The 16,504-nt window shown below is 34.4% G+C and overlaps 1 protein-coding gene across 3 annotated transcripts in view; it reads right to left on the bottom strand.

Moving 5' to 3' along the window:
- Positions 1–604: 604 nt before the first annotated feature.
- Positions 605–16,504, bottom strand: part of LOC127882220 (membrane metallo-endopeptidase-like 1) — a 38,511-nt gene continuing 22,611 nt past the window's right edge. For all 3 annotated transcript variants that reach the window (XM_052430734.1, XM_052430735.1, XM_052430736.1), the window contains exons 5-25: positions 15,980–16,141; positions 14,970–15,053; positions 14,270–14,487; positions 13,857–13,904; positions 12,612–12,743; positions 12,109–12,195; positions 11,730–11,863; positions 11,367–11,460; positions 9,412–9,540; positions 8,645–8,743; positions 8,088–8,165; positions 7,591–7,694; positions 6,298–6,356; positions 5,185–5,236; positions 4,624–4,691; positions 4,216–4,349; positions 3,733–3,798; positions 3,313–3,417; positions 2,941–3,017; positions 1,894–2,000; positions 605–1,351 (exon numbers count right to left, since the gene is read on the bottom strand). In XM_052430734.1, the coding sequence (XP_052286694.1) occupies positions 1,901–2,000; positions 2,941–3,017; positions 3,313–3,417; positions 3,733–3,798; positions 4,216–4,349; positions 4,624–4,691; positions 5,185–5,236; positions 6,298–6,356; positions 7,591–7,694; positions 8,088–8,165; positions 8,645–8,743; positions 9,412–9,540; positions 11,367–11,460; positions 11,730–11,863; positions 12,109–12,195; positions 12,612–12,743; positions 13,857–13,904; positions 14,270–14,487; positions 14,970–15,053; positions 15,980–16,141 (2,030 nt within the window). In that variant the 3' untranslated portion in view covers positions 605–1,351; positions 1,894–1,900. The remainder of the gene's footprint in view (positions 1,352–1,893; positions 2,001–2,940; positions 3,018–3,312; positions 3,418–3,732; positions 3,799–4,215; positions 4,350–4,623; positions 4,692–5,184; positions 5,237–6,297; positions 6,357–7,590; positions 7,695–8,087; positions 8,166–8,644; positions 8,744–9,411; positions 9,541–11,366; positions 11,461–11,729; positions 11,864–12,108; positions 12,196–12,611; positions 12,744–13,856; positions 13,905–14,269; positions 14,488–14,969; positions 15,054–15,979; positions 16,142–16,504) is intronic.

Raw genomic sequence — 16,504 nt, 5'->3', positions numbered from 1 at the left:
CTGTTGGCATACATCTATACAATCTCTTGCACGACGGTTACATTACATTCACCTCTGTGTTGGGCTCAGAACGGACTATTGTTATGAAAGCGTCTCATTCATGTCATGATCATGCAAAGCGTTCATCATTGAGGTTATAGTATACTAAACAATCTCTTGCACGACGGTTACATTGCATTCACTGCATTAAAGAAAACCATCTCATACCATGATATCTTATATCAGTCTTAATTCATTATTATAAAATTGATATGGTTTTTTGATGTTAAGAAACCAACATACATACACACGTCGAAGCAATTCCTAACGTCACTCAATAAACATTATGTTCAATTGTTTACATTTGTAAATTGCGTGGAATGATTCCATCTGCGTAAATGGGCAATAAAATAGTTCCAAAGAGTTGCATTAAAACTCGCAAGTTTTTGCACGATTTATCGGTCATTTAAAAGTCATATTTCTTAATTTAATGCATGCGATCTTAAATATCCAATCAAATATACATTGAATGCGTTTGTTCGGTTTTACCTATTTTATAGGCAAAATGGCAAGCTGAGCATTTCGCAGAGTTGTATGTGAGAGCAAGGAACGACAACTCTGCGTGGAGATTGACATCTATATTCAATAATCAATGAACTTTAGACTCGTATTACACAGTAACGTCATCAATAGCATAAACATCAAGGCGTCTATTCTTCTGAAGTGAAGTTGACTTGTTAGTTTTGCCGTCATGGTAATTGAACTGGTAATTGAACATAACTATCCGATTTTAAATAGCTTAAAGCGTTATGAACCGCTTTTGACATTGTCATGAAAGCACTAGTTGACATGACTAAATCAGGGATTTTTGAACGTTGATGCTGTTTAAACAATGCTATATCAAGCATTTCTATTGTTTAGTATCTTGTATCCATTAACTTAAAACACCATATTTTATTCGTTTTATTTTCCCAATCTGCGACATATCAGCTTTAATGCATGAAGACAAATATGACTTTCCAAACAAAACACAAAACGCTTTACACGTTTTATCCGCGTAGTTTTTAAATATTTATTGATGTATTTCACGCGAGGGCTGTCAGATCAAAAGATTGGAAACACTTTCTTTCCTACAGAAAACAACGCAGCATCTATAAAAAATGCTCACAAATATATATAACTACTAATATAACTAGTTTGTATAAAAATAACTAAGAACAAAAACCAGTAAAATATGAGCAAAAGCTATTCAAAATAGTACCAAAAAATACAAAAATGTAAAACAAATGGTTCAGGATCAGTTTTGAAAATATTAAATGTCACACATCTGGAGTAGAAGTTTCACATCACAAACACGTACCACTTCACCGCTCTGCAAACCGACAGAAAAAAGTATTACAATTGTAACAGAAACAATTCTGCATAAACGACGAAATTCAGCATAAACAGCGAAAAGGCGACTCAAGGTGCAAAAAAAACGTTCATATTTCAAACAGGTCGGTATTACGGAGGAGGTGGTGTAGATTACGGGGGGGGGGGACACGTGGTTATGTAACACAAGAATTAATTCAAGTACTGCAATAACAATACATTCTAGAATTACACACCCATGGACATTGTTTTGCGTGTCAACCAAATGCGAATAAAGCTATATAAAAAAAAAACTGATTATCGATGTAAGCTTTTATTTTTACGTGGGTAAAGTGTAGTTAAATGAGTTCCTTTATTTTAACACACCAAATGAACCTGTAAAATGAAATTGCAGTATGCCTTCAATGCTTGTTTTCTTCAACCTTAAAATTCTTTTCAAAAACATGAATATGCTGCAATTGTTTTAATTATTAGGGACATGTTAATAAATTTTAAATATATATTGTCTTCCAAAGAGTTCTACCTGCGCAATGATATTTGTACCTTGTTTCTACCAGACGGAGCACTTGCGCCTACTGTTCATGAAGGATCCTGCAGGGCAGTTCCATGCCTTGGAGAACTCATCGTAGTTCTGCATAGGACCGTATACTCTGAAATGTGGGAAGAGAAAAGCGTGTATCATACACAAACTTGCAGTTCTGCATGGGACATTTTCCCCGAATTGTGCGGAAAGGAAATTATATATGATACAAAAATCATTGTAGTACTTAAGTCATATGATTGTTATTCATTTGGGGACCGTTCTCTCTGAAATGTCGGACAAGAAACTTGAAAAAAAGGTACGGATATTCCCAAAATCTTTAGGCGACCGTACACTCTGAAAGTGGGGCAACATTTATTTATACGACCATGCACATTTACGTGGCTAAGTGACCGTTCACACAGAAAGTGGTGGAAGGGGATGGTATATTATACAACAAAATAGTAGTCTTGTGGGGCCCGTACACCCAAGAAGTAGGGCAAAACAATTGTACATGATACAAACAAATATCGATTCTGCATGACAAAAACACTTTGAAAGTGGTGCATGGAAATTGAACAGGATGCAAAACATTATAGTTCAGTAGGGGACCGTAAAGTGTGAATTTCATGCAATTAATGTTTAACATACATAATACATCGGAAAAGAATACTTGTAGTGCTGTAGAAACTAAATTATCCGTACTTTCCATATAACGGAGTCTAAAAAGTGCAAAGCAAGGTGTACACATTATCCATAAACTTGCAGACAAAATAAAGCTCAATATAAAATGTTGTCGCATGCCAGGACGCCGGTTTGTTCGGCATCCCGATTTGCACCGATGTTAGCTCTTACATATACATGAACATTTTTATATTATGCTGACTGTAATATATCAAATGCTTTCAACAAATTGCATAAAGCACTCTGTTTAAATTACATCTAACAACAGAGGAAAATGCCTTTGTATATTCAAAACAATCAACATAAATCTACATCTTGCAATTGGGAGTTTATTGACGCAACAAATGGTCATTCGCACTGTTTCATGTTACCAATGTTTGTGTTACCTGTACTCCGATATGCTATGTGGGTCGGTACGAATACGCTCCACCTTTGCTTGATCTCTCATACTTCCACACCAGACCTATTCAATAAAAACTGACTGTAAGTACACCTTTGGCATTGTATAACTTAAAGATCGAATTGTGTTCGACCAAGAAGGACTTTTTTGTTTTTCTGTGTGTCTTTAAAAGGGCCAAGTTGTTGCTGGAATGCTTTTCTTAAATATGAGGGATATACTACATGGTTTAAATGGTAACTGTGGGCTTCAGTTAGTGTTTTTGGTCCTCAATTCATTGGTGATTTGTGTAAAAGTTATGCACTGCTTATACGTTTTTAATACCCAATAATTAAGAACCAGCTTGAAAAATAACAGATACCTGTGCAGCGTTGAGAAAGTACAGCTGGTTCGGTGTGTAAGGCAGACCAGGCAGTTTGGGCTCCTCCTTGCCTCCTCTTGCATTGTTCACCCACTTCCGGTAAGCCTTGAACAAAGTATGTTTAATACACCTTATTCGCCTCCCACTATAGATACGCCTTCATACGCTTTGTATATAACCGTAATTACCGCCAATACGCTTGTTAAGGTCCACGAAAAATATGGATATAACACCATTTTTATTGTCAGTACGCCTTAACAGGTTTGTTGTGTAATAAATCCCATCTCAAAATATGTTTAATGCAGAACTCGTTTGATAAATGGGACAGTATGTTATTGTTGCAAATAAAGCGCATTATTGGCGTGTTCACCATTAAAGAACAAATATTTTAAATAATGTTGTCGATTGCTATATTCTCACATTGAAGCTTTCTTTTATGCCACCATTATCCGCTATGTTTTCGCCAAGGGTGTTGATACCATTTATCTGCAATAGACACAAAGCATGCGTTGTTTTTAATAATAGCGCTTTTGAGAAATAACACTTACCATTCTCCAAAAAAAGTATTTTCTCCGAACATAGGAACAGTTTGATTAAAAAAACACATATTATGTCATCCAAAGTTTGCCTGATTTTTTAACGCTATCACTTCAAAATATAAACAATTCAATCAAAAATGTACAAAACATTATAGACTAGGTCTACTAAAAATTATAATTGATTTAAATGATCATGCAAAAGAACTGATAATTCACCGAAACCTCTTTTGGTAAATTGGTTTCAACATTCCCCATAGCTCTAAAAAGTATAGATCACAGCTGTCTTAAAAATAAAATTAATTGATTCTTATAACAGTCATTATTTATATTAAATAATGGGTCTGATCTGGTCCTGTATACCCACAGTCATATTGCCTGTTCCTGGCACCACGAAGCCGTTGTACTGATCTATGATGCACTGAGCACGTTCCACAAACTTCGTGCCGTCATCCGTTGTCCACCAGGACTTAAGATTTCCCTCTTTGTCATACTTACGACCTAAAGTGCGAGATAAGCCGACTAATATGGTGTTGACGATAACACCCAATACAAATTTCAAACGTAACTTGCATACGTTTAAGGGTTTTGGAATGCCCTCGAGACATCAAGAAGCCTCGAAACATGTCATTTTTGAAATGCGACGGGTGTATCCTTTCAATGCTAAAATACAGCTTAGTTTACTCTACAGGATGAATGTTGGCAATGCAAGTTTGATGATGACATAGCATATAAACTTGTGTTAAGGAAGATATTATTCTCTATAGAGCCTTACCTTGATCGTCAAAACCGTGCGTAATCTCGTGACCGATGACGTACCCAATTCCTCCATAGTTCAAATAGCTGATATGAATATAAAATATGCATACATTACGTAATAATTTATACGTTTGGGCATAACCTTAACTTGTTATATAATCTGTCTGATTCATACATGAAGTTTAATAGACATGCGTATAATAAAAGATATTAAACATCAAGTTAATGACTTTAAGGACAGAGAACTGTATGAATCAGAAGAATACATCAACATTTGTACAAACATGCATGTAGTCACCTTCTTACAATTTAATCTATATGCCATTTTGAGTCAGAACATTTATTCGAATATTCTACTGACCTTCTTAATAAAAGTATCCCAATGACCGATTAAATTATACAGAACGACTGTTTTTGTTTAGATTTTCGTGGTATATTTATGAAAATTATTGTTAATAATAATAAATGAAAATACTCGATTAAAAAAACAACTTTGTAAGCATGAAAATCTCCGATAGCAAAAACGAGGAAAGTCAGTTATATCAGCAACAATCAAGGAACAGGTTTAGCTACGTACGCTGGTTGGTCTTTTGAATAAAACGGAGGTTGGAGAATTGCAGCCGGGAATGCTGGAAAGAATTAAAAAAATGATTTAACTATATAAACCTCTTTTATAATTATTTCTTTTCTATTCGCCAACACAAAATTCATAAATGGACAGTATTTATATGTGAAATCCCAAACTTCACTATAATTGATAATAATTGATACTATTCCGTTGTCGGATGAGCGGGTCAGATCCTTTTGCCTCTGGTAAATTTATAATAACCATTTAGTAATTGATAAACCTATAAAAAGAATGTAACATTAAGTCAAAAATATAATTATTGTCAGTTATATTTGACTTATGTGTGGAAAAGCATAAAATGTAAGTGCTTATTTAAGATGGGAGGGGTGAATCCATCATTGCATTAATTATACGTACTGATCGAGTTGATACTTTCCGTCCGTCCGTCCGGCACTTTTGTGTCCGGAGCCATATCTTGGAAGTGCTTTGGCGGATTTTATTGAAACTTGGTATTAGTATATATATGGATAAGAGGATGATGCAGGTCAAATGGAATTGTACAACATTGGATAATAACGGAGTTATGGCCCTTTGTATCTTGAAAAAAATGCTTTTTTTGTCCGGAGCCATATGTTGGAAGTGCTTTGGCGGATTTCATTAAAACTTGGTATGAGTATATATATGGATAAGAGGATGATGCAGGCCAAATGGCATTGTACATCATTGGATAATAACGGAGTTATGGACCTTTGTATCTTGAAAAAAATGCTTTTTTGTGTCCGGAGCCATATCTGGGAAGTGCTTTGGCGGATTTCATGGAAACTTGGTACGAGTATATATATGGATAAGAGGATGATGAAGGCCAAATGGCATTGTACACCATTGGATAATAACGGAGTTATGGCCCTTTGTATCTTGAAAAATGCTTTTTGTGTGTGTCCAGAGCCATATCTTTGAAGTGCTTTGACGGATTTCATTGAAACTTCGTATGAGTATATAAATGGATAAGAGGATGATGAACAATGTTGGATAAGAGGATGAACGAATTTGCTTGTTAAATTGACATTCAGTGACCAACTATACGTTATCATGGAATTGCAACTTGCGATCAACTATACGTACTTATGGAGTTGAGATTTGGCGCATAATAGGCATTCACAGTTGCTGGGGACATGTGCCACCTAAAATTACATAAGAAAATACACACCGAATGATAAAATGATGGCGTAGAGCAAATACAGAACTACGTTACTAAAAGTAATCAGCAAGTTAATTATTTGTGTGAATAAACTTAAGCGTCGTAATATACATAAATTACTAATAGATTAATGCCCATATGTTCGTATACAAGTTCAAAGAATATGGTGAAATAGAAGAAAATATACAAATTTAAACAGCTTAATAAACGAAATGACTGTCAGAATATGAAGTTCTTGGAAAGTGACGTTTTATTTAAGATGTGTAGGAATACAACGTATAGTTCTAGCAACATTTATGTAAGGGCTACGATGTAAACATAAGAAATATATCACTTTTAAGAAAATAATTTATAATAAAACTTTCTTGTTGTTAAATGGTGTAAAAGGAGAAGGCACTTGTTTTTCATCGGATATTTTTCAGAGTTAAGCTAATGCAATTAACACAAGTTATAACAGTCCTCGCGTATGTGTAATATCAAACCGCGACAGTACCAGTAACGTTCTAGTCAACGGATCATAGATGTTGATAAACATGTATTTGATATATGGCGCATGTATATAGGTATGCATAATTCTAGAAATACTGTCAAGAGAAAAATAACCCTTGGTCGTCTTTTTACAAGCCAATATTCATTTGCTGATTTAATGAAAGACAACACTCACAATACGACATGAAACATAAACATGATTAAAGCCGCAAAACGGTCAATAGAAAAATGAGGGCGAGGGTGGCGAGTTTAAGGCGCCAAACGGTTAATAGAAAAATGAGGGCGACAGTGGCCAGTTTATGCCGCCAAACGGTCAAAAGAAAAATGAGGGTTAGGGTGGGCAGTTTAAGCCGCAAAACGATCAATAGAAAAATGAGGACGAGAGTGGCCAGTTTAAGCAGCCAAACGGTCAATAGAAAAATTAGGGCGAGGGTGGCCAGTTTAAACCGCAAAACGGTCAATAGAAAAATGGGGGTGAGGGTGGCAAGTTTAAGCCGCCAAACGGTCAATAGAAAAATAAGGGCGAGGGTCGCCAGTTTAAGCCTCCAAACGGTCAATAGAAAAATGAGGGCGATGGTGATCATTTTAAGCCGCCAAACGGTCAATAAGAAAATGAGGGCGAGGGTGGCCAGATTAAGCCGCCAAACGGTCAATAGAAAAAAGAGGGCGAGGATGGCCAGTTTAAGACGCCAAATACAGAGTGCCACAACCCAATGCCAGACGCTCACTCTGATTTGTCGTAGTCCTTTCTCAGCTGCAGAAGTTTGCGTATAACCGAGGCCTCTCCAATACTGACTAGAGTCTTCAGGGGGTCGTTCTCGTCTACAGTCACCTAGGCAACAAATACCGAAATTGTTCAGTAGCCTACGTAACTTTGTCCATATATAGTACAATCGGACAGCACGCACCTTTAAAATATATTGTTATTGCTTAAAGTGATCTGTTCACGTTTTGATAAATTGAAAAAAATGAATTAAAAAAGGTTTCAGATTTGCAAATTTTCCTTGTAATTATGTTTTTTTGCAAGTTAATTTTTAAAAGTATTTTCCAAGTCTTACAGTATTTAATTGGATATAAATTTACCACATTAACTTAATCTAATCAATTAATACTCGTGGAAAATAATAAAATATAATAATATGATATAATATAATATAATTTATTATTATGATTGGCATTTTTTAAATAAAAGGTCTAGTAAAATAATTGTGTTATTACTTCTTACATTTTCATACAAATTATTCAAGTCGTTGTTTTTGTACACAAGATCTTGGTAACCGATTCGCGGGTCTATGTAATTGGCCTGGAAAATAAATACAATGACGTAAACACATGTTGGGGAAAAGCAACAGCATTATTGTCTCAGGAATTTAGATGAGCATTACAAAGAGTCACAAATGAACGAAAATACTATTTTCACACATTATAAAAACGTAAGACAGTATTGTTTATCGCTAGATATGGATAATTGCAATAAGTTAAGCGATACTTAAATGAAATATACCCATATATAACAATATGCTTAGTTAACTATACTGCTCGTGTGAAAGTATGCAACATCCCGGATAACGGATTAAATATACATTTTACATAAATATCATGTGAAGAGGACATATAAATGTCAACAAATTTACAGTACTCACAAATATTTTAATCTCACATGCTATCTTACATTGTATGCATGTACATTTTTTTTCATGTGTTATTCCTATGAGTATATGGACACAAATGAGCAAGGGGGTAACATCAAATTATTAGCCAATCGGCCGATTGTCTGCTCACTTTTTCCTTTGCAATCTGTTTGGTGATGTAGCTCATCCAGTCGAGGTGGTCAATCATTTCTTTGAACGCTTCACGTAGCTTGTCTACAAGATCCAATACCTGGGAAAGAGCATCTTTTTCATCAAATTGAGTTCGTGCTAGTGCATGATATCTACGGAATTTTTTTTTCAACAAACTCATAATTTAACTCACTTCAAATCTTAACTTATTGTTCTTTACCAATTGAAGAATGTACAGTGCAAATATATATTGTACGATACTTAGAGTATTGTCTAAATATGTAAACAAATATTAAGGAAAAAAGTTCATGTCCGTGTCATCAAAAAGGTATTCAAACAAGTAAATACTAACAAGTTCATATATTGAATATAATGCAAGCTACACTTTCTGAATACAAAGAACAAATTTGGTTCGTTTATAAGTATATAAGACATTTAAAAGCCATAATAAATGTGTATTCATTCATAAAGCCCGCCATACTTTCTTTATACTAAGAATAACCTGTGTTATAGCTATGTGTAGCTATAATTTCTTAGCCAGTCGTTGGTCATTTTTCGTGTAACAACGATACAATTTATATGTTCTTTAATCAAGGTGTATATCGTTTATTACCGACTCATTACGTTTTTTCTGTCTTAATCGATTGAACACGTGGGACAAATATAAAGAGTTGAAGTTTCAGCATCATTATACTGAAAGAAATCCTGTCATAGCACGTGGTCCTTTATTTATGGAAAGCAACCATGAACTCAAAACAAAAACGTTACATCTCTCTTGGCGTCCTCCTTGAAGGCCGTTTCCACAAACAGCCGACCGACCACTTCCGGCATGGCGTCGGTCACAGTGGAGGCGCATGTCTGCCAGCGGGCGGGTACGGAGGCTGTCCCGTAAATCACCTGCCAACGATGAGAAATTATCCGTTTTATGCCACCTAATGACGAAAATACATGTTTACATAAAAACAACAACGAACTGGCGAAAGTACTTTTAGATATGAAAAATGCACAGTTTAATTTTGACGACAACTATCCAGAAAACTCATATTTACATCCATCTTCAATGTTTTGTCGGTTTATGTTTTTCTTAAATGAAATTTGATGAAATGAGTACTTAATATTTGAATCAAATTTTGATTGGATGCATATCAGAGTGTTTTGATTGTTTGCTCTTCAAACTCACCAACACAATGATCACATTTTCAGATTGATAAGAAACGATTTGTAAAACAATTTGACTGATGAAAGGGAAAATAAATTTAAGTCAAAGACACGTTTCATAGCAATTCATATTGATTTTAAAAACCATCTATGACGTATTGGTTGATAACATTATCAAAGAATATAATGAGGATATGTTTCTGTTGCATGAATTATTTTTTAGAAATATGTTGAAATATAAGTTATGCTTAATTAAGTGAAATTTGCTGCATAATATAGACAATCCCAGAAATCGATAACTACCGGATTACCGCCCCTGAATACTCGCATGTTCCGCCATCACGGTACTGATTAACAATACAGGGACCTATATGTTAGTATAGGTACCTAAATAATAAAAGGAAGTGAAGCGATTATATTTTATATAATTGAAGATGTAAATAGTTTCTGTAATCGATTTGGTCATCATATAATATTTCGTATTTCTTTAAATAAATATTTTGTCAGTTATTTAGTGATAAATAGAAACAAGGCAAATCTGTATTTTTAAGAGTCATAAAACTCAGTATAAATTAGGCCTATCTTTTAATTTAACATGTTATTTGAAGGTAACGCATGGTATCTTATCCTAACGACGGGATCTACACATGTGCAAAATGTGGTGTCACAGACATACCAATTAACACTTTAAATCCACCCTTGGGACATCGTTTTCCACTGAGGGAATGCTTTCGTTCCTCGATCGCGAATATTTGTATGACCATAATCTTGCTTAAATTGGCTGGCAACCCGTAATTAACGAAGAAAAACATCACTTATTATGTTCGAGTTTTAAGTGTGTATATTAAATCTAAACTTTAAAGTGAACGTTTAACAAAGAAATTAATACGTTTACGAAATATATCGAACATTTTTGGAACTATTTAAGTTTGCTTGCATGTAAGTCTTCATATGTGTGTATGTCAGAGTTAATTTATAGGTCATGGCTGAGTCTTTATGACTACCTTATGTGCTGACCTGGAATCTTAAATAACGAAATAAGCGTGTTTAAGCAAGGGCATAACTGATAGGAGTACTGAAAGAACCATGCCAGTTTGACCTTAAAGATTACGTGTTGTCACTGACTATTGTTGCAGAGACACTTATGTTAGAAATCTAGCGTGTATTATGTTTAGTTAACTTTTATTTTTAACGATGTGTAGTATAATTTTTTAATGTTTCTTATCTTTGTTTATTTGAGATCTTTGAACGCTGTAGTCTACCAGATTCATCAGTACTACAATGACAGCGGGTCACGTGATAGGCAATATGGCGGCGGTCAAGTTATCGATTCTGGGATTGTCTATTATAGTCAGTTTGAAAAATTAGTTCAATACATATTTGCATTGTTCTCATAATTTTTATGACGTATAGGGTATATATAAAAAATTGCCATGCCTTACTTAATTCATTGGTGAAAAACGTATTAAGTATTTCAACTTACGTATTGTTTAATTTATTTGACAAATGCTTCCTCAATGTAAAGCTGAAAATTATTTACTACAACATTAATGGTATGTACAGACCTTACTGTACTTCAGACGGATTTCCTTAAATTTTTGTGGGAGAAACGCTGTTTTTCCAACGACCCTCTGCCAAACAACATAGTTTGCCAGCGTCCTGTGTAGAAAAGCATTTTATTTTGACTTATCCAAATAGCATACTCATATTTAATCGTTGTTCATATAACAATTTGTTATTTGTTTATTGGTCAACAATTTCAGCATTAGTTTCAACTAATTCGAGTATTTTGTTCGTGTTTATGCATTCACATTTGGTGCATTTGGCACAGCACAAATTCCCAGTATGTATTAATTGTCGTTTGTATAAACCAAACGTATTAAAAAGAATTGTAACAAACAAATGACTTCCAGTACAGTATCTCTTACTCTGCGGTATATCTGCTGAGCATTTTTCCAAACTTGGAAAGAAATGGTGGAGCTATAGCAATAACAGGTTCGTTCCCACCTATCGTCATGCCAACGTGATTAAAAATGCCAGTTATAAGTCTTTGCCAGGCAACCTAGAAAATTGAAGATGCACGTTATTTCATTTATGAAATTTATTCAGTATTAAATGCATTTCAGTCATTTATTAACTATTTGATGCTAAGTTACCCCTGCCCTTAAAAGAAAACTCATGTCAATCCTGCAAGATTACTTAATGTTTAATATTCTTTGTTAATATTATATTTTATGATGTGTGTGTTTATCATTTATTTAATTTATTAAATAAAACTCTGAATATCCCTCATTAATGTATTCTTACTCCTGGAAACTGTGACGCCAAGTCGGTGATGGTCATTTTATTGTACAGCTTTTCAGGGTCCCGCCTGTCTTCCTTGCGCACTGTAATCTGGATATTACCGAAAAATGTATTAACAAAACGTACCGTTTTTATTTATGTGTCATATAGAAATGTTTTTTTTGGGGACACAATTGTCATGGACTTGAAAATTTGCGTTACGCGTACAGCTATTGTTCTGACACTTGTTTTATTGTTTAATCAATAAACTTATTCTTTCGTCGTAGATGTTATATAAAGACATATTTAAAAATTTATTAAAGCCCATGAGCGTGCATCGATCTTTTAATTTGATGTTTAAATAACTCATACATATATAATATATATTGAGATAATAAACCAATAATATGCATTTGTATTGACTTCGCGTAGTAGGAAAGTAATGTATATTTAATTTAGACCGTATATTTCGTTAAATATATTAAAACTAAAGATAGTCATTCAGTTCAAACATTGTGTGTGCGTACATTTGCTAAATCAATCTCCAGATCAACCACTTGCTTTGCAGCTTCACTAGCCTTCCTTTGATCAGCGCCCAGAGCTACAGCAATCTCTTCCAACATGGTCTGGTAGGCCATCAGGTCGGTGGAATTGCGCTCCTGACATATCAAACAGTGTTGTTAATGTATATTGCCGACCTGACAACTATGTGTATGATTTCGCATGATGTCCGAAATTTAACCATTAGTGACATGTCATTGCGCTTCTTTTGTTGTACCGAGCCTATATATAGTTACCTTTTAAACCCTATTTAGACATTATATCGTTAAAACTAATCTAATGAAACGGTACCAATAATGTTTGTAGTAAATTACACATACAGTGAAAATTCACTTGCTCCGACAGAAGAATACAACTTTTTCTATGCGGTCCTTTATTGATTACAAGGAATCAATTGACAAACAGAGCAACACAAATCAAATCCACTTGACAAGACACACGTCTTAATAGCAGACCGTGTAGACTGGTATCAATATGTTGATATTTAAGCCATTATGATCCATATAATATAAATAAAATAAATCATTTGTAATCAATATCATCAACAATGGGTAAGTAGGTCGTTTAAACTTTTGTCGTGAACATGTTATTTCTGAAATAAATAAAATATGGCATGACATTATGAATATGCCAGGTATTTATTAAACATTATTTACATGCTCAAGTTTAGTTTATGTAAAGCAAATATAGAGCATATGGTCAAATAAATCGTCAAAGATCTAAAACTCAACTTAGAATACTAAAAATATAGGCTTGGCCCCATAAATAGAGTTGGTCATGTTAGTGGCACATACGGTTATGCGTCGTGATACAATTTGAGAAGTAAAAGTAATTGTGTAGAATTATTACAATCATAATGTGTGCCTTTTTCAAAATGTATTACTTATGTTAACACATTTCATATAACTATACGTGAACAATAATGTTTTATTTTTACTAATTTCGTATATCTCCTTCGATGCTGTGAACACATGGCAAAGGTTAAAACCAAACATGGACTAAAGGTTCTTTAACATTTTAACGGCACATTTCAACTGAAACGTCACTAATATTGTGATCCTTTTAGGAAGTATGTTATGAACAATTGCATTTTTAACTAAAATTATAGACTTTTGTTGAATGCAATATATTGGCGTTTCTAACAAACGAAATAATAAAGACAAAGTAATCGCGTCAATATGTTTGTTTGTAAGTTGCATTTATGCACATACCTTGAGATAGTAGTCCCTGCTCGGCATACCAAGGTCGGGTTGATCTACCTGAAAGTCCAAGAACGTGAATAAGATACATTGAGTTCATTTATGGATGCTTGATATATGTTTAGTACTTACAGTGGGAGTGAGATATGATAGGGTGAAAGAGAGTTTTGAGCGCAACAGCTATTTGATATTCATATTACATATACAAATCTAATTGGCCATCAAGGCAACATATTTCAAATTAAACCCAAACATGCTATTAATAATTCAAAATATGATTAAGCAAACACGAACTATGAAGAGTTTTAAAAGAAATAACGATATCTAAAAAAATTAATATGTTATTGAATCGAGGATTTAAGGATCGGTCGGGTGACATAAATTTATACTTATAACGCAGTTAGCACTAACTGTTTACTACTTACGTAGAGGATATATTTCGATGGGTTCTTGTCATCCTGCGTCACACCTACGTCTATCAGAGGCAAGCTATTTGTTCCATTTCTAGTCCTCACCAAAAGATTCACCCAGTCGAACCCAGCTGAAACCCAGTTGCCTCCAGGTTTCGAAGCAAGGACTGGGAATCCGCCAAGTGCCGTCATATAAGATTGGATATAGGTTAGACCCAAGTCTTCAATTTTCTCTGCAAACAGAAATACAGTGTATGTATGTGCTTTCTTGTTCGTGATGATGTTTGTGTTTGTTTGTTGTTTTTTGCTGCTGTTTTAAAACTATCTGATTGGAAACGAAAACAAACACGCACATGGCTTGCACTTTTCCTTTGTAATTGTCCCAGTATGTTAACATGAACATGCACCAAATGTTAGTGTATGTATGTTTTGTATACGACAGAACGACAGTTCGACGGCCGGTTAGGCAAACGGGCAAACGGAAAGACAGACAGACAGACAGGCAGACAGACATACAGACAGAAGAACAGAAAGACAGATAGACAGCAGACAGGCAGACAGACAGACAGACAGGCAGACAGCAGACAGACAGACAGACAGACAGACAGACAGACAGACAGACAGACATCAGACAGACAGTCAGACAGTAGACACCAAAAAAGAATTTGTCAAAACAAATATCAAGAAAGAAACAAAAATATCTTTTACGCCTTACTTTCGTCTACACATGCCTTGTAGTACTTCCTTGCCTTTGTAACCACTTCCGGGTCGTCGTGCTTGTCGGCAACATCAAGAACACCTGTGAAAACACGCGCATTTTATATGAAGTTTGTGAAATGAAACCGATTATTGTGTCTCCTCTCTTCTTCGTTTTGTTCATCACTTCAGGTCTGAAAGGCGCTTAAAATTAAATTGCGGATTGATAGTAACACTTCTAACTGTTATAAATGTGCAATTTTTCGAAATTAAATGTAAAGTGTAAAAATACCGTAGTGTCTATTAAAACCGAAAATGCTTAGATCATGTCAACATATATTTCCACCAAAACATACTCAAGTCTCCTATCAAGTATGAAAATTAATTTTCCTTCGAATGCTGCTGTAGGAAAACACTATCATTTACAACAATATATTTGTACCAATAATGTTCGAACACTATAGAAAGTATATTAACATTCATAATTAGCTTTATAAGTGGTCAGAAATATGTGCCAATACCAAACACCCAGTCTGATATGTTTATGCAGATTTTCGTATTATTTCCCAGCTTTAAAATTGTGTAAAAACTGTTCACAAATGATAACAAAACTGTATTTAAACCAGACATTCCGTAAGATTGTATCGCATTTTAAGCGTCACCTTTGATAACGACAAGACAGTTTAGGTAGATTTTTTAAGCGGTTAATATTGAAATTACGCTAAAGAAAATATATATTCATGAACTTGCTGTTGTTTTTTATTTGAGTATAGGCATCTTCTCTATAAAAAAGTCATAAATAAATATATTCCAGTTTGCAAACACGTAATATGATAATAAATATCGAATACGCTACTGAGCCTAAGGTCAGGTGAATGCTTTAATTTGAATGCCTACAACTGTTTAGATATCTTTGCTCGAAAGTCAAGACAGTGACATTAATTACCATTAAGTTATAGCGACACGGAGTGTTAGGTCAATGCGTTCGTCGTAATTTTCGTACATCTAAAACGTACGCACACCTTTTACCTTTTACTATGATATCAACGTCATCACGGAGTTGGGTGAAAGTGCCAAACGAACTCTTGTCCTCTGGGATAACGTGCTTTTGAATCCACGTACCACACGCGAAGTTGAAAAAGTCATCGCATGGGTTCACCTTAGTATCCATGGCGCCACGCACCCTGGCGGCTAAATATATATATTGTTTACAACATACGATAAACGATACATCCTTTTTAATTGGTTGAAACGGTATTTGTAACTAGATTTGTCACATATACTGATATTACACATGTATGGACACAGATAAATAAAACTTTCAGTTGCTTCCACATAGCAAATCATCTTTACTCAAAAGCCATTATTCCACATAATGACTTACAGATAGAAACTCATTCCTTTACAATCACCTACAAATTAAAGGTATTCAGCAGTGAAAATATAAGCCAAATATGTAATTAGTATAAGAAGACTGTAGCTAATAACACATTTGGGACCATATATTTTATATCCAAAAAAAGTTAAAAGGACCAAGTTATGTCTTATTGTTCG

Source organism: Dreissena polymorpha, chromosome 5, assembly GCF_020536995.1.
Source record: "Dreissena polymorpha isolate Duluth1 chromosome 5, UMN_Dpol_1.0, whole genome shotgun sequence".
NCBI lineage: Eukaryota > Metazoa > Mollusca > Bivalvia > Myida > Dreissenidae > Dreissena > Dreissena polymorpha.
The sequence above is the reverse complement of the archived record's forward strand: the minus strand, read 5'-3'. Positions and strand labels throughout refer to the sequence as shown.